Consider the following 19,896-nt stretch of genomic DNA (forward strand, 5'->3'; position numbering starts at 1 on the left):
CTACAAGTGTACCGCTCCCCCCTCCCAAATTAACGTTTGAGTTACGGCAACTCAAATAAATTTAAATCAGAAAACTTGAACATTAAAAAAGGAGATGTAATAAAAGTTGGCATAATATGGGGTTTTAAAATCGTAAATGCGTAAAAGCACTATTGATTTGCGCATTTAATTAAAAGGACAATTTTCTTTAAAATAGGCATGTTTTGACATCTCATGATGCCATCTTCAGTACGAGTGAAATAATAAATAATACAAGGTTTATATAAAAGTAATATGATACATAAATTACAACAATAATAAGGAAATAAGATAAATTAATGGGGAGCGTCCGAGCGTATTACAAACTAAATATTGCATTGAATTTAAAAACTTGAACATTGAGGTCAGGTTTAGTTTTGTTGATTTGGAGTGCTTCTTTGACTTTAAGGGTGAATGAGGTGTCGGCATTGTCGATGATTTTGAAACAAGAGGGTGAATAGTTGGTTTTACATAAGTGAGATTTAAGAAGGTGTCGGTAGATATAAGAGTTTTTGTCTTTTGTGGTATGTTCCCTGATTCTGGTGGATAAATGGCGCGAAGTTTCGCCAATGTATCGGGAATTACATTCCGCGCAGTTGAATTCATATATCACCATTGATTTAATTGAATCAGGGATTGGGTCTTTGAATGAGGTTGAAAGGTTTTTCATTTTGAAAGATGTGAAAATTAGTCGAATGACAATATCTGTACAGAAGCGTTTCATAATGTTTGTACATCTGTGCTGTGTGTGTCGTGAGTAATATCCGATGTATGGTAATTTGAAGTATAGAGTTGTTATTTTGGAATTTTCATTTGTGTTCGTCGGGCCAGATATTTCGGTGTCTAGTTTGAGGTTGTTGCTTAGTTTGTTGTCGAGATATCGTTATACGGTTCTGTTAATAAAGTGTAGTGGGAAAGAGTTTCGTAAAAGAGTGGATGTGATGTTTTTTATGTCTCATTGAAAGCCATTGTTCGTATTGTTAAGTGTGTATGCTCTGTCGATTAGTGTGCGTATCTAAGTCCGGTTTTTTATGAAAGTGGTGTGAAACTAAAACAGTTCATCAGAAGTCCTGTGTATGTTGGTTTGTGATATGTAGATGTTGTACAGCTGTCATGGGATTTTGTTAGTAAAATGTCAAGAATTGGTAGTTGATCTTGTTGTTCAGTTTCAAAAGAAAATTTAATGTTTGCGTGATGTGTGTTAATGTAATAATAAAACTTCATGGCCACAGTTTCGTTCGTAAAAAGACAAAAATATTGTCAACGTATCACTTGTAAACAGTTGTGTGAGGTCTGTCCTGTTTATACTGAACCTGGAGTTGTGAGTTAATATTTCGTCAATTGGTAGGTTGATGGTTTCATTAAGTGGTATGTTAGTAAATAGGCTTTCAACGTCGTAGGAGATGAAGAATTTGTGACAAGAAGTTGATGAGTTGAAAGATGTGAAGTCGCCGAGGAGAGTGAAAGAATCTTTAGTGGAGTGGTCATCTGGTATGAGTGGTGTTAGTGGAAACATGGCCGCCGTTTAAAATACACCGATTCTAGAACTCAAAACAGGGGACACAAACACCAGAGGGTCCAACATCGAGTGGCGCTTCTGTTATGTATCTATTTTGTGCTTGTATTATTTATTATTTCACTTATACTAAAGATGGCATCATGAGATGTCGAAACTCGTCTATTTCAAAAAAAATTTGTCGTTTTTATTAAATGCGCAGGTTTTAAAATCATTTAGCTAAACTATTCCTTATCGTAGTTTTTGAATTAAACCTATTTATTAGTCAAAACATTAAATCATAAATTCCCGGTGTTGTTTTCATTGTGTACTAATTTATCCATATTTATGCCACTATCAACGTATATATTATCACCCAATTATTATAAAGATAATAATATACTCAAGATTATCATTGGCACTTAACTATTTCTGAATTTATTATCATACTTATCATCTATGAATAAATACGTACGTCTTAAATATTCTCTGTCGTCGTTAGAGATATTTGCATTTTCTTCTTTGATGCATTTACCATCTGCGTTTTCAAGATGCTTCTCTTCTTTGTTTTTCTTTTCTTTATTGAAGTCATTTGACATATTTTTATCCATAGTTTGATTAAACAATTAACTGCACAAAGAAAAGTTAGAACACATTTATTGATTTATAAATTGGCGGCCAAAATACATCATAGTATAACTGCCATTATTACAGAACTCTAGGATGCATTAAAGGAAAATCAAGGAATTATAGTATTTACATCTACTGTTTCAGGTCTTGTAGATCTTCTTAAGTCTTTTGATTTACGCAATCGTTTAGCCTCTTGGAATCGGTGACAGCACGTACTTTTTTAGCAGATAATTTAAGAAGTGTAAATCAAATTTGCTTTTAGACTTAGAGAAAAGAGTTTCATTTGGAATGAAATATCTTGAACATTGATTTGTCATACATGTTCGGTCTATTTTCATGGCAATGCTTCAGTAAACTTATAATGTCTGGAATGCAGTTTCATAACTTCGTTTGCATTTTGTAAATTACTTGTCTTTTAGAACTTGGATTTAAACTTGTTTTAAAATCATAGAAGCTTTCCTCCTACTCTTTTCAATGCATTAAGATGTATTTATGATAATAGAAAGCACATGCAAATTTTCATTGAAGACAATGTTAAAAAATGTAAAATGAAACACAAGCTTTAATCGTGGTAACAAAATCGTCTATAATTCAAAAGTCGCTTATAGCATTCGGAATATGAGTTTAATTTGGGATAAAAACATCTGAACATCGATTTGTCATGCATGTTCATTTTATCTTCATGGCGAGGCTTCAGTAAACTTGTAATGTCAGGAATTCAGTTTTGAAATCTCGTTTGTATTTTCTAAATTACCCTATAGTTATAAAATTTGGACTTTAAAACTTCAATCAAAGTGACTGCATGCTTAATCTTTTCATTTATCACTGACACACACCCGATAAAAAGTGAAAGATAAAATAAAGGCAACACAACCACATGAATAGCAGGTAAATAACTGCGATTAAACTTCATACCTTAATTCAGTATCAATTTTCTTTTGATCCTTGTGAGTTTCGTTGCATAAGCGCATTCGGATAACGAACAAAGATAACACAAAGTAAGACTTTCCTTCAACAAACTGTTTCATGAACATTAATGACTTCCACGTAGAACATCTCAGTTATATAACTAAGTATACATCACTGACTAACAACAATTATCATTTAAATAAAAATACATAACTAAGAACCTCATGCAGAGTGCATGATAACATTGGGACTAGCCAAATAATGAAAAACGAGTGCATTGATACAAAAAATCGAGACGTTTTTACTTTTTACTTAATTTTTGCCTGTAGCTTAATTCTTTCATGCTCATAGATATCACCAACATATTCTCTCATAGATATCAGCAATTGAGCCATGTTCGTTGTCTGATACAAAAGAATATTTGATCAGTGCTATTGTGAGCACCAAACAACAAGAGCGGGCGACATTGTTTATGAGTCTCAAGAGTATGGTGGTGAGAGAAACTTTAATATATTATAATCCTCGTCTCAAATGCCATAGTTTTTGTCAAGGAAATTGTCGACGAAGAAATCGTCATCATTCACTTTAATAGTTGCACCAATTGTAGAATCTAAATCTTCCATAATCTTTATTGCACAATCGATGCCTGAAGCTAGATTTAAAAACAATTACAAAATGGTGGCTGGTCTTCATGAAAGAAATCTTATGCTCAGCATTTTTTTAAATATCCTTACAGACATCATCCATTTTTCTCATGCTACATATTGGCCTTTCATCACTGCCCCACAATTCAGCATATAAAACTGGGCCATGTTGTTGTAACTTTAGAAGATTTTTCACCTCTTTCACTCTTTATTTAACGAATTTTTAAATTATTCATCCAAGCGAAAATTTCCAGACTTATCATCATAAAAATTAAATGCTTCTGTAACGGTTCGATACTTCACTAAAGCTTTTGGTTCAGCTCCTTGTGACTCTTGTTGGATAATGAAGCTAATACATATAAAAATGTATCGGTTGGGTTTGTCGTACCTTGTGGTAAAAGAAAATTTCGATGGATCTTCATCCTCCTTATTTTAAAGTTTTTCATCGCTTAATAATCTATTTTCACATGAAAAATCAATGTTTTACCTTAATTTGGCCACTTTTGATTAAAAAAAAAACTTTATCATCTTTTTGTATGGAATTTATGAAAGCAATGTCTATGATCCAGCAGAGTACTTCCATCTGTTCAGTAAAAAAACTGGAATAACAAAATTCTACACAGACATTGGGAAAACAAATTTTGCTTTTCAAAATAATCATGTCAGACCACAGGCAAGATACCACATACAAGCGCTACAAAGCCATGCATTCATGATTTTGCCTCTAAATTCACCATCTTTCATGTTATTTCACTATTGCTATCACTGATAACATTATTCATTAAAAAAGATTTAGAAATGGTCATATTACCATCCCCGACGAAGCACACTTCGGCAAACGGATGTTTTGCTGCTAAAACTTCTTCAGAACAATGCTTATAGTCAAAGCAACTCTCCAGATTGCAAATTCAGTGAGCTATTTAGTTGAAAAAACTACTAGACCCCTAACAATCAAAAGTTCTTTTTGTATTACTTAAGCACGGCATGTGTACAACAAACAAGAAAGATGATTTTATATTATTCAAGATTTCCTTATTTAACTTTAGCAGATTCGAAAGCTTCTGCAAAGATGAAAAATATAGCTATTTTTCTCTTTCACAACGCTAAAACAGCTAAAATATAAGATGTTTCAAGAATGGGCTCAGTACGACCTGCTCATGCAGTGTTTGCTTTGAGTAAGAAAAATTCAATCAAAACACACTGTTTCCTTTGATCCTTTGATTTCGAGCCCATTCACACTAACACTTAATATCGATTTGAAATCGATTCGTGTCTGTATGAGGGCTAATGTGAACACTTGCAAGTGATGCGAAAACGAATTCGATCCGAACTAACTTGGGCCACTTGAAAAGGTGATCTCGAATGATAATGTGAACATGCAACACGAATAGAATCAGGTCAATATTGATCAACCACATGTTTTTGACTTAGTAACTAGACTTTTTATGCGGTCACACATGTGACGCGTTGTTTTTGCCGTGCTTGCTTGCAGCAATATTTTACAATTTTACTTATAAGCATAAAGTAACTCGACGTGCCTTGCATTGTTTTGAAAGTGTTCCAACATTTTTTTTCGTATTACCTTCGATCTTTTGGCTGTTTTTTCGCGTTCTTTTGGTATTCTCGTAAAAGTATGCCCATTGCAGTAATCTCCGCCATTTCTATTGGTTAAATATTGTTATTATCAAAGATTCAAAGATGGTTTAGGAAATGCGCCAAAATTTAATGTCAATAATGTGAAGCAAAAGTAAACATTAATTTTACTTAAACTATAGATTCTAAAGTATGTACCCACAATACCCTATAATTAGACTAAAATACCTGCTGATCCATATCTAACCTTTTGAGTTTCTTATGATACTATGTTATCAAGCAAAAAATAATGCGGATAAAACTTCAACTGTGAACACTCATGTTTTTTCATTTTAAAACGAATCGAATTCGAATCAACTACTTCGATTAGAAAACGAATTAAGTTTGTATGGGCCCTAAATCAGTAAATAAGTGATATTATCTTTTTGTGGTTTTCATATCAACCATACAGGTGTCTCAACAAAAAATATCATAGTATTTTATTGTTATCAACCAACATGGTGGATCATTTTCCCGTGAGATATACATGAAAAGCACGAATATGATTCAAATGTTGTACAGCTATTGTGGTTGTATTGTTTCATATTACGACATTTCGCAACAAAAATACAGGTTACGCAATAACACATATCTGTGTAGATAATAACATGTTTACATTTTATATAAATTTTTACATGTTTAAGAAAAGTAAACGATAGTTGATATATAGAAGTATAGTCAGAAAAATTAAATATAGTTACAATTAATAATTGAAGGTCTCATACGCTATTAAGACCCGCACACAACATACATCATACGAAATTATAATCTAGAGAATTATGCCTAGTTACAAGACTTTAAAATAAAAATTATGTGCAACAAATAACGTTAAGAATGACTACTTTGCTGCTTTTCTAATTAAATTGAAGCAATTAATTGAAGTCTATAAGATTAAATTATGGCTCACGTTATTAAAGGAATATTTTAGAGACAAAAGAATTTGTTGAACAAGCCACAGCACTTTTTGTGACAGAAACATATATCACGACAAAATTCCAAATGAACGTTTAGCAACAAAAGATTTTATCGATTTCAATCATAACAATGTTCTCCTTTCACCAATAAGTCAGTATCATATTGCTTTTCCACCACGACATCCATAAAGATCTTTGCACGTAATGTTGAAATCCCATTCGATATTTATCATAAATGAGATGTAAAGTCTATTTTGACTTTCACCATTGTCGTTTGATGGGTTTTTTTTATGTTGTCAATGTGATTAGTTTTCGTCATAGTGAATATGTTATTTTGTTCGTCTTTCTAACAATTATAGCTAACACCCAGCACAGCAAAATAAATTGTATTTGAAATTGTTAATTATCGTTACATTATTTATTTGATGTTTTTGAAGGTAAATTACTTGTAGTTTATGTAGTCACGAAATGAATATTTCCCTGGATGTCTTTTAATAAGTACAGATTACATGGTTAAGGTTGTTAAATTATAAGTATAGTTCTAAACAAATTGACCGCCATATTTCATTAACGCATTGGTAAGTAACAATACAAAAATTTAATCACAACATTTTTAATCTACTTCTTTAAACATTTATTTAACAAAAAAACATCAAATGATTCTGGTACTGATCAAATTATATTTCAAAAAAAACGAGCTAAAACCGAGTTACAAAAAAAACATTGATTAAAAATTGACTTCAGGTGATGGTTTTGATGAAGATTTTTATAAGTTGTATTCCTCCTTCAGTTGTTTTACGGCCTCACTTAAGGTCACATTTTTCCAACACGAAGGTATTTTTGCTTCCTTTGCTTCATAATGTTCCGCCAATTGTTTCGAGAACTTTACCATGAACCATTGCCAATATTTAGAAGCTTCAAATGAGCGATCTGGAGGAATTTTCCACGATTTGTAGTAATCGTTTACTGACTGATAACTTTTGTAGAGATGCGGTTTCCAATTTGTGTCAATGTTATTAAATGTGTCATTTCCAGCTACAAGAAAAGTACAAATATCGGAAGCCAAAATCGCAGTTCAGACATCGCGATAACCTGCCAAAGCCAGAGGACGGTGTATTTTGGTCGAGTATTGTTGATGTATTTCTGTCACGTTTTTACCATCGTCTGAATGTTTTGATTGCTCCACAGTCTGATCACACAAAGCTTTACAAAATGGACAAACAGCCTGACACCCAAACAGTAACTTTGAACGCCTTTCGTGGGGTGCTGGCTGCCAATTACTAATAGTTTCACTATCCAATTTAGCATCAGTAAGGGATTGCACAAAGTTTTCGACTAACTCACGAACTTCTTTGTCAAATAAATCAGTTTCTTTTAAATCTTCATCCATTGCAGCGACACCAAACATTTCTGTCGTAATGGCAAGAGAAGAACACTGTTCCACAAACTTTTTAATCCAATTCGTTACTTTCCAACTCTCGCTTCCTTGTTCGATTTCATGTCTAGCTTGCTCATTTGCGTCTTCAATGGCAGAAAAAATATTTGACTTCAGCTTCTCTCCTTCATGTTTTAACAGAGATCGCACCAATTTCGATCCTGTGTTCAAGCAAAAGTCTTCCACGTACTCCTTTAATTTGTTTTCCAAAAATTGAATAGGATTCTCCAAATAAGGAACAAACAATTCAAAACTAGGGTTTTCTCCAAGTTGAATCAAAACACTGGCATGAAAGTGAGCCTTGCTTAAAAACATGCTCTTCGTCGAAAGCTTAGTATCAACTGCTGCTACAATGCCTTTGTTAAGTTCTGACATTACAGGCTCACGAAGCACATCAACCAATGACGTGGCAGCCAAAACTTCTTTCTCCATCTCTTTGCAAAGGTTGATAAAATACTTTTCCAGCCTTGGTCTTAATGTTTTTTCAAGATTCTGTCGAATATCACGCTCTTCAACATAACGCTCTTCCATTTTATCAAAAATAGGAAAGGCACGGGCAAATGTGTATAACAGTATGTCACATACTAATGGTTTTTTAAACTTCATGTTTTGTTTCTCTTCTTCTTTATCAATAGTAGAAATGATTTCATAGTACATTGCTTTAAGATCATTTATAGTAAATCTAACAGCTTTGTTGGAAACTCTCTCTGCAAACTGCTTTCCTTGAGAGATAACTTTATTTTTGATATCATATGCCGTTGACACACCATCGTCTATGATAAAAGTATACATGGATTTAGCCAATGTCGAATTAAACCCTCCCGTAAACGAAAACATATTTCTATAAGGGACAGGATCAGCATTAAAAAAGCAGAAATTCCATACTTTTTGGTTCTAGTTTCGCTAACATCTCAGCATTAAGATCAGAATTTTCTGGTAGAAGGACATCAACCATATATGCATTAACATCACGGGGAACATCCTCACAATTGGGAACTTCGCTAATCCATTGTTTCCATCCTTTTTGAAATGCTGCTTTACATTCTTCTTCGTCATTTGTTTTTTGAGTTGACACTAATTTTTTTGCTCTGTCCAGAAGTTGTTTCTCATAATTTTTTTTCATTTCTTCAACATCTTGTTTTTGCTGCAGATGGTGGAAGGTTGCCTCACAATTTTCTATAACAGACGCTTCCTGATTTCGTTTGTATCTTTTAATTTTATCCATCACGTCTTCTTTCCATTGTTCAAGGGTAGATTTATCTTCACTGCTTTCAAAAAACGTCTGCATTTCTTTCTCCATTTTTGTTTTGAGTTCTTCTGCCTTTGCAAATATACGTTTTTTACTGCTCATCCAACATTCCTTTCGTTCTTCTCGTGTAGTGCATCTTTTCATGTCTCTTTCAATATTTCTCTCAATTTCATCCATTCCATTTACCATTAGTTTTACTAATTCTTTGAAAAGTTTTTTGTCTAATGATGCATAAGCTCTGATTTCGATCACATTTCGGAAACTGAAAATGAAGTTTTCCTTTAGCATGGCTTGCCATAGACCTTTAACTCGATTACGGAATGAAGAAACAGTTAGCTTGACCACTTCTTTTGAGCACATTAGCTGAATAATATTCTCCTTTACTTTTTGCAAGTCTCTACCATAATTTGGGTTTATCGGAGCCATGGGAGGACTTCCTTTCAATAGACTTGGTATGTAAAATACGTCTTTATTTTCATCAAATGCAATGATGTCATCTAACTTTTCAAATTGATCTTCACAATTTTCTTGTATTGCTGCAAGCCTTACCATATGGTCTAGATTTTGTTTTAGATTTTGCCTATCCATCATTAACTTATCTGCAGCGTCATCAGCAGCAACATTTTGATGGACGATCTTGCATGATTTCTTGTCTTTCACAAGTTTCATTTTGAAAAAAGCATGAACAGCCATCGCCAAAAATTCTTTCATTTCATTATAGTTTTCACCAAAGATATTGACAATCGTGACATCCGCCATACCAATAGCAAATGTTGCAAGTTCATTATCGTGTTCTCTCACTTTTGGGTCAGCCATTCCTTTCAGACCTTCAGTATCGATGATCAACACATATTCAAAATTTGAGTCACATTGAAGTTGTTGGCTAAGTGGAACAAGACTAGCAAAAGCACCACGAGTACATCTTCCTGCACTTACAGGAAATTGTAAGCCAAACATTGTATTTAACATTGTCGATTTACCGGAACTTTGAATACCTAACACAGAAATGACGTAAATGCTAGCGTTATTTGTTTGCTTTTCTAATTCTTCATAAACATCATTAAACCATTTCATTGGTATGTAACTTGAATCACCATCCAGCAATTCCAAAGGCTCTCCGGAAAGAAGAATTTTTGCTGCAGCACCTGCATAATCATTCACTGGAATATCAGGAAGCTGATAAAGTTGGGCAACCTCTCTAATGATATGCTCCAAACCAAATGAAGACTTTAATATCAATTCTTCCAGTTCATTTAAATTCTTTTCTTCCTCGGTTTGTGAATCTGGCTTATCATTGTGCATATTTTTGGTAGGTTCTTTAACAGAAAGTAATGCCCGACGATATTTTTGATGTAAATCCGCCATCACAGATAAAGAAGCTTTGTCTAATAAATACTTCAAATGATGCAAATTTCTATTCAGTTCCCGTTCTTTCATTGCAGTTATGGAATTAAGAAAATTAATAACATCTTTGTTCATACTATTGAAAGATTCAATCTGAACCTTTTTTTCATTTTCCCGTTCTTTGTACAATTCATTGACAACGTCTTTAATAGTGGGACGAAATTTTGGATTATGTATCTTTTTTTCTAAATCTGCTAAAATAGGTACATGACCTTGTAGCTTAAACAGGTTTTTTGCATTTTGAATCCCATCAGAAATCCAAGTTTCCACAATTTTTTCTAATTTGGCATAAGCTGGGTCGTCATCAAAGTAAACACCACTTTCCTTTGAGTGGCATTTGAAATTTGCTAAAGATTTCAGTTTACTTTCTTGCTTGTTAATGTCTTCAGCCTTTTTTATATTGCTTTGTATAACCTTGCAAATATAATTGAAAAATTCATATTCATTCGATTTAGATGCTTTTGTACAGGAAGACAATCTTGTTCGATGATACTTCTCTAAGTCTTTGTAGTACTTCTTCACTTCTTTTTGCCTTTTTTCGTTAAAAATCAGCAGTGTTTTACCTTCAGACATTATAGCTTCATCCAAAAAAATTTTCGTGCGTTCGTCAGGCATTTTTGAAGGCAATAAGATACACAAAATGTTTGATATCTCTCGAAGTACATTAACTTGCTTCTTGAAACTCTGAGCATCTCCACGTAAATTGGTAAAACAAATTTCATTTTGCAACGAGTTCTTCTTGTTTCCTCCAGGAAGATACCACACAAGTTCCACTAAACCTTGCACGACTTTCCTTTCCACATCGCCACCTTTGATGTTTTTATGAAAAAAGAAATCATGATCACCATTACCATCACTTATAATCTTGTTCATTAGGGACGATTTGGACATGGTCACATTTCCCAGCCGGATAAAAGACACTACAGGAAACGGATGTTCAGTTGCGTAGACAACTTTAGCAGAATCTTCGGAAGTGGCATCTTTCCAAGATTTTGTTATATTTTCCAACGCCGAAAGCAAGACAGTTGGGTTTTTTGCTGGATCATCAGGATAAGGTAAAATGAAAGGAACGCTAAGCTGACATACACTAAGTTTTACAGCTAGATCCCGTCGCAAAAAATCGTCTGAACTATGGAAAAGTCCTATCAAAGCATCCATAGGGTTAATTCCTTCCACAGCTTCACTTTCGTTATCACTATCACTATCATCGGAATCATCTTCATCTTCAAAACTTTTATTTTCGACTTTATCTGATTCAATCTCATCTTCATCCTCGTCATCGCTATCACTTACACCAGTACCATTATTTGATTTTATAATAACTTTACTTTTTTTTAATGGTTCCAGTTTAAATTCACGTGCTTGGTGATTAGCCATCATTAACATTTTAAGAATATAGCTGGGAATTTGGTCATGAGAAGTCAGTTCTTCGTCAGTAAACGTTGCAACAGTACGTGCATGTTTCAATGTAAGTTTTTTTTTAAAACCCAAACGTTCGCAAAGTTCAGATAATGCTTTTTGTTTTGTTTTATGAGAATTCTTTTCTGTTTTATTGGGAGTTACACCCAATATGAAATCCTGACGAAATTCTTTTGGGCCTAGTTGAAAAAAAACCATATAGAATGACCTCCAAAAACTTATCTGTTATATTTATAATTTGTGTACTACACAGCACACGCCTTACAAATAATGACTAGGATTAATTTTACCGTAATTTAGGTATACCTGTGCTTTTGTGTGTTCAAAATGAACCATAAATTTACAATAGCTCAAAGCAAGGCGATACTGTATATTGCGACAAGAAAGCAAAACTTTATACCACAGTTTGACACTGTTTCAAGGAAACCCAAACCACCAAAATAATAATTTGATCTATCTAAGATGAACACAGGCAGTTGGGAAAACAATTTCAAGGAGAGATAGGCTAAACTAAATATCGTAAGCTATTGGTCGTGAAAAAGGGAATTTGGCTTCAACAAGCTTACATCATTGCATGTCCATATTTTAACCCCATGTGCTCCATTCGCTGTTTAGCTTTGTCATTTTTTGCGCAACCTTTTTCAAAAGTGCAAATTTTTTCGGCCACTTTTGATGCCATAGATATTTGCAGCAGAAGCTACAAATAAATCTAGTGCACCTGGATATGCTACCCTCAAATATTAGCTATTGTAGTTTGCGGTAATCGTCGTTAAAAATACAAGCCATTCAAGGCACAAGCGTTTCTCTTTCATTTCAGCTTTAAGCTGCTTATGTTCATATAGAGTCATGATTGGTTTCAAATTTTACAAACACGTTTAATTTACTCAGCGAAAGTACGAAATTGTCACCAGGGTTACAAGATGCTATTTGGGAGGAATCTTTTCATGTTTTTACCCGTTTGGTTATAACACTGATGATTTAGCGTAAATTGAACATGAAAATATTATGGCTATATTCAAACCTTAATCAACAATTGTTCTAGACTATACTATCATTCTTATTCATCATACCTCCCCTTCACAATCCACTTGCATTGGCTTTGAAGGTAGTTTAAAAAGGCCAGTTCTCGTGCCGGTTATAAAACAAGACACTCTGGCACGAAATGCAATCCGGTAGCTATGTTGTGAGACCAGCATAAATCATCTTAAATCGTATGGCTTATTACAAATATATACGTACCCTTCACACAATGGACTCTATTATTGAAGGTGTTTTCTTTTTCGTTCTGACCGATGTTATCTTTGACGTTTTCAACGTTCTTGCTTTTCTCGTTTTTCTTTTTAATGGCAATATCAGCCAAACTGTTTTCCTCCATAGTTTGCTTCGACTCTCTCTCAACTACAGACAAAAAAGCTTTATAGTAAATGGCTTGAACCCGGGAGCATCGTTACATGATTGTAAATGTAGATCGTCCAGATTGGTATAGTCCTGAGAAGAACTGTTTTTGTTGTTGTTGACTGACGTTTCGACAACCTTAGCGGTAGTCATGATCAGAGTCAAATGAGGAGTAAACGTCAGGTTAGCCGTATTCGTTATCTGGTTCCTACGTCATTGTATTGTGCGTACAGGAAATGTGTATTGTCATTGTGAATTAGTGTGAAGTGAAATGTTTGTAGTTGTGAAGTGTGATTTAGGTGTAATGTTTTTAGTTGTAATGTGTGGGTGTCAATTGTGTATTGTCATTGTGAATTAGTTTGAAGTGTAATGTTTTTAGTTGATCGTTTGTTTGTATTGTGAATAAGTCGTTTTTAAGGTGCCGGTAATTGCTGTGATCTGTTCAGGGGGGTTTGTCCCAAGTTGGTGTACCAACTTTCCAATGTAATAGTCAGTACTGTAAGTAATGCATTTTGCCAGTCCCGGTCAATGTTGCGCTTTGTGATTCGGTGATGTTCGGTAATGTGATTAGTTTTGTCTTGTTTCTTAGTAGCTCGTTTGAGTTCAGTAAGTCTTATGTTTAAGTTTCTGTCAGTTTCCCCGATATAGGAGGCGTGGCTGTCGGAGCAGTTTATTTTGTAAACTGCACCTTGTCGTTCGTTGGGTTGTTCTTTGTCCTTTATGTTCGTTGGTACTTGTCGTAACGTTGTGATTGGTTTATGTGCGACACGTATGTTTATGGTCTAAGATACGCGAGATAGTCTCAGACGTACCTTCTCAAACGTGTTTTTTACAAAAACAACTATAACTCTGACTTTATCAAACGCAACACTTACAAACCCAACAAACCCAACGAAACGAAGAACTCAGTGACAACAGCAACGATACCTTACATCAAAGGTACGTCTGAGACTATCTCGCGTATCATACTATACCAACTTGGACGATCTACATTTACAATTATGTAAAAAAGCTTTATCTTAATTCCTATTGTTTTTTGCAAAACTGTGTTACATAATATTATCAGCTTTGCCAGTAACGTAGCCATTAAAAAATGGTTGATCCTACTCTAGAAAAACGATTAGTAAGAATAGTATAGCTGTAAATCAAGTTTACCTGCTACGTTTCTGTTAAAAAACAAGAACACCGAAACAACCAATTTGCCGTCTTTGACTTTGCCTCAAAGACGGCTACGTCATTAAAATTGTCAAATTTACTTCCGCTTCATGTTACAGATTTCAAAACAATGCTAGATTAAGCTCTCTAATGTTAAAGTTCCTCGATATTTTCAAGCAATATAAAATCTTTAAGAATAGGTAAACAATTCAAAAATATCTGGAATAAATGCAATACTAAAGCCGAGCAGAGGGTAACAAACTCATATAAAGAAAAAAGAAAATGTCAGACTGAAATCTCCAGGAACCTATACACGGGAACGTCAAATACTTCACATACTCGTGCACAAAAAATACCACTCCAATTCTTATTTATGCCATTTTGAGATATAAAATGAGAAATCTTGAGAGACAAAATGGCGGAAAAGAGTTAAAGGCACTTTAGAAAATGTCATAGATTTACTTTTATATTTCAATAAGAATCTTAGAATAAATAATTATTATGATTATTTATACCTTGCTTTCGAATCGTCGAGGGTTGTTTGTCCTTAGCTCTTACATCAGGAAGGCTTTCTGCGAGGTCGACTTCATCGTTCTGCTTTTCTTTGTGGAAATTATCCAAGTTCTTATTGTCTATGGTTGGTTGGGATTTTCCTGCATCTAAAGAATGAAGTAATTTTTGATTTTTAAAATTTACTGAAATTTAATATTTTTTATCAAAATTCGAACATCAAAATATTTGCGATCGACAATTTCACTGAGCAATACCTATGTCATTGACATGCACTGCAATTTTCATAATGTTCAGAAATAACGTCGTGCATATATTTATGTTAGACATTCCTTTCATGAGTTAACAAGCTGCAAACAAGCAACATGTAGTTTGGAACTAGAAGGTTTCCAATGAACGGGTGATGTTAAGCTTATAGAACTTTTAAAATCAAAATTTTAGAGTTGGGTTCGAAGTTCTTTATTAATACTTTTTGATTCTTAGTAAAACTACATTACACAAGTAATTTTTTATTACAATTTAACTATTTGCGTAGAACAATTTTCATTAATTAATTTCTTTCATCTATATTATGCATTAAAATTTATTACAATATTTACGTAGACGCACAATGGAAATTAGCAATTATAAAACAAACTTTTTTATTCCAAACATGTTTCGTGCCATTGAAATTGGAAGAAGCTTCCACAACTTTTAAAATCAAAATTAAATGATTATTCATGGATACGTACCGTTTACATCTTTCTTTCCTTTCTCTCTTTTGAAAACTAAAAGCAAAATTCCACATTTCTAAATTCTTATTGAAAATTATCTATTCAGTTTTTTATCAGCTTTTCCTAAATGTCTTTGTACCCGATGAGTTTTTGCGTTATCACGTATGTTTGATTTATTAACTACATGAAATATTACTCAACAAGCAAATTTTGACAGCAGTAGCTACGGGCTAAACACATTATTAACATTATTACCAGCAAGAACAAGAAGAGAAAGACATTCTTCGATCGACATGTCTACTTATAAAAAGCAACATTCTTTCATATAGCTTGTTTTAATTGTTTTTATAAATAGTTAATTGTTGTTTGGAGAACAGCACTTACACTGAAGGCTATATAATATATAAAAATAAAAATAATGATAACAAACCTATTGTTTCTACGAAAATTTTAAAGGCATATTTTTATATCCTTCAATAACGACAAAACTCAAATCGAACACCGGCTTTGTTTGCAATCCATTCTATAAATAGGCTATATAAACAAATGCTATAAAGACTGTCTATGCAACTAATTTGTGTTTATAAAAATCACAGACATTTCCTATCATAAGCGAAAAAAAAGCCGGAGTCAGCACTCCATAAAAACTGCGCGAATTTATTTATCAATGTATATTTTGTTACATATTACATGTTCTTGCTTTATTGAGATGCTTTACTGACTTTGTTATCTTAGGAATGCAACTAAGAATGTTTGGTCTTTAGATGTAAATTATTAACCTAATTATTCAATTCTCGTTAAAATGTGTTTGCTACTCATGTTTACTTTATCTTACGTTGTCTATAGACAACTGCATGTGTATTGATACACCAAAATGTATCGAAACTGAAAGGAAACAATCTTATGAAAGTTAAAATATCTACATTTTATGATTAGCAATTCAAATTATCAATTGCAATACACCAATTAATAACTAGAGATCCACCCTATCTAGGAGGTGTTAAAATTCTTCAAGCTGATGAAATCACAAATTTTTGAGGTTAATAACTTGTAAAGAAAAAACTTCTTCAATTTGGTTATAAAAATCAAAATCCATTTACAATTCATCTTTTATATCGATTTTCAAATAGTGTACCAGCACAGCATTTGGTTTTGAAGCGAGTCCACCTACTTTTCTAACAATGATATATTAATTCAAAATCAATAAGTTACATTTCAGGGTTACTTGTCGCATCATCAAGACGGGTTTCATTATAGAAAAATCTGTATGAGTAACTATTGGTTGGCCATTTTGTTACATTTGATGGAAATTTTCAATATTTAATGGAATGCAATTTTGATATACGTTGAAATCATTGCTTAATCTTCCAGTATTGAAGACATTACATGCACTTTACTGATAAAGACCGTGTGAATCAAAATGATGCTTTCGTTACCTCTCTACCCATCACATACCAAAAAAGACGAAACATTACAAAAAGAAACGCAGTCATTTTCTGTCAACCATTCGCTTTTCGAAAACAATACATATCAGCATTATATTTAAAACATTGTAGTTCATACCTCGGTTCATTGTAGGGTTTTGTCTAACAAGGACAAATTAAAACAGCAAATCAGGATTTCTTTCACCAAGCAGTCTCATAAAACTATTCAGTTCTGAAAGAAAATCCCAGTTATATATAACTAAGTACACTCCAGGTGTGGCGGATGTAGGGTACGTCAAAATACATTATAAAAGCTCATTGTAAATTTAAAATACTTTTTTAACAACGCTGTTGGTTGGAAATCTCTATAGAATATTTATAACTAAAATACTACCAATAGGATTTGCTGTAAACTATTTTAAAATGGAAATATATTTTCATTGATAACAATTGTTTTTGCATTGTAGAAAAATACGTAGGTATAAACTTCACGCTGGGAACATGTTTCACTGAACAGTTTCTTATTTATATGCGTCATCAAAGCAACTATATGTGGGTGGTTTACTTGAAAATTAATTTAATGAAAAGAGTTAAATAGGTACGACGGAATTTTAAATATTTTTCCCTTCTTTAATTATAACTGTTCGACTAATCCTTACAATAAAATTTTTCAAAATTCAATCAGTAAGAAAGTTGTCCTGTTTAGATAAACATAAAATTATTTTCAAGCAAGTTAATTATCGATGATATTGCTTTTTAAATTGGCTTATTGGCAAAAAGAAGCAACCTGATCATTATGCGTCAAACCTTATATAACATAAAAACACAAAACATGCCTTGTTGTAGCATCGATTCTTAACGATCCATGAGTTATGCTTTACAAATACATATCAAAACTGAAAGTATGGTTCTTCTTCAGCGAATTGATTCATTAAACATTAATGAGTTCTAGGAAGAACATTTCAGCTATGTAACTATAACTATATTTATGTCACTGAGCAAAAATTTTTACTCATATAAAGATGTCCGCAAAACAGCCTCATGCTGATGTAGAGCGCATGATTACTTTGAAATTTGTCAATAGACATTAAGTGTGCTTTGATGCCATGTCAAAGCAACCACTTTGGTGTTTGCTTCAAAGTTCCGACAGTAAACAGAGCATGAAATTGATGAATGTTTTGGTATTAGTTGCTTATATGATGGAGTGATATTGTAAAGCATGGTTTTTAAATTGCGAACGCTGTAATATTTTTGAATGCGAATTTAAGATGTACAACTAATTCATTAGTTGATAAAATTAATTCCTCAAAAGAGTTATCACTTTTATAAATCTTTGAAAGAACATTTACTGTCCTACAAAAGAAGTCACCCATAGCTTTTTCCTTGTTCATATTATCCTTCACGTTGATGTTCGTAAACGCCTTTTTAAGATGTTTACTTTTTGTCATGTTGTATATGTTGAAGTTTTGTTTCTTACAGCCAACTACCTCAAAAAGTTAAAGTTGCTAAAGTTAGGATCATATAAAACTTCCAACTTCTGGCATCAATGATACCTTACATAATTAGCTTAAGCTACAATATAGTATCATCAAAACGCGTTTCATTTAAAATATAAATATCCGATAGATGTAGATTTGTCATGTTTGTATGCCAGAAAATATTTGAGAATGCGATATTGATTTACAAGTAGACAGTAGAAACATTTTTATATAAAAGTAGATTTGTTGAATTAAATATCTCTTCATATAAATGTTGCGCGTGAACACGAGAAACAAAAATCGCCATAATGAAGCATCACCATGAACATAAACTGAGCATATTTGTGTGAACATAAATATGTTCGTTAATATTCATGGTGATGCTTCAGTAAACTTGTATAGTCAGAAATGAAGTTTCGAAATCTCGTTTGTGTTTTTTTAAATTACACTAGTTTTAGAATTTGGACTTTGAAACTATACACTCAGAGTAACTTTACGCTAATCTTTTCATTTATCACTGACACATACCCGATAAAAAGTGAAAGATCAAATAAAAGCAACACAACCACATGAATAGCAGGTGAATAATTGCGATTAAACTTCATACCTTAATTCAGTATCAATTTCTTTTGTTCCATGTGAGTTTCGTTGCATAAGCGCATTCGGATAACGAACAAAGATAAAGACAAAGTAAGACTTTCCTTCGACAAACAGTTTCATGAAAATTAATGACTTCCTCGTAGTTATACATCAGTGACTAACAACAATTATCATTTAAATAAAAATACATAACTAAGAACCTCATGCAGAGAGCATGATAACATTGGGACTAGCCAAATGCCAGATTTATTATCATTATAATTAAATGCTTTTTTATGGTTTGATACCAAAGCTCTTGGTTCAGTTCCTTGTCCCTCCCGTTGAATAATGAAGCTAATACATGTAAAAAATGTAGCTATTCGTTGGGTGGTTTGTCGTACCTTGTGGTAAAAGAAAATTTTGGTGGATCTTCATCCTCCTCATCTTTAAAGTATTTCATCGCTTAACAATCTATTTTCTCATCAAAAATCAATATTTTTCATTAATTTGGCATCTTTGATTCATTGAAAACTTTTTCATCTTTTTGTGTGGACTTTGTGAAAGCAATGTCTATGATCCAGCGGAGTATTTCTATCTTTTTAGTAAAAAAAACTGGAATAACAACATTCTACACGGACATTAGCAAAACAGATTTGCTTTTCAAAATAACACCGTCAGACCGAACGGCAAGATACCACATTCAAGCTGTCTAAAAGTTGTCAACTCAAATGCGGCTAACTTTTCATAATTTCATATCGTGATGAAAGAAAATATTCATGATCACTATTGCTTTCATTGATAACATTATTAATCAGAGAACATTTGGATATGGTCACATTACTCACTCGGAGAAAGGACACTACGGGAAAGTGATGTTCTGTAGCGAAAACGTA

At 33.0% G+C, this 19,896-nt stretch overlaps 1 protein-coding gene across 1 annotated transcript; it reads right to left on the bottom strand.

The window, feature by feature from the left end:
- Positions 1–7,008: 7,008 nt before the first annotated feature.
- Positions 7,009–19,291, bottom strand: LOC124443518 (interferon-induced very large GTPase 1-like). Its single transcript, XM_046993970.1, has 8 exons — positions 19,032–19,291; positions 17,086–17,178; positions 15,541–15,576; positions 14,815–14,958; positions 12,989–13,147; positions 8,563–11,928; positions 7,335–8,450; positions 7,009–7,277 (listed from the first exon to the last, which is right to left on the bottom strand). The coding sequence occupies exons 2-8, from the start codon at positions 17,093–17,095 to the stop codon at positions 7,009–7,011; spliced, it is 5,100 nt and encodes a 1,699-aa protein (XP_046849926.1). The 5' UTR covers positions 17,096–17,178; positions 19,032–19,291.
- Between the last annotated feature and the right edge of the window lie 605 nt (positions 19,292–19,896).

This window comes from Xenia sp. Carnegie-2017, unplaced genomic scaffold (genome assembly GCF_021976095.1).
Source record: "Xenia sp. Carnegie-2017 unplaced genomic scaffold, XeniaSp_v1 HiC_scaffold_21, whole genome shotgun sequence".
NCBI classification, from domain to species: Eukaryota; Metazoa; Cnidaria; class Anthozoa; order Malacalcyonacea; family Xeniidae; genus Xenia; species Xenia sp. Carnegie-2017.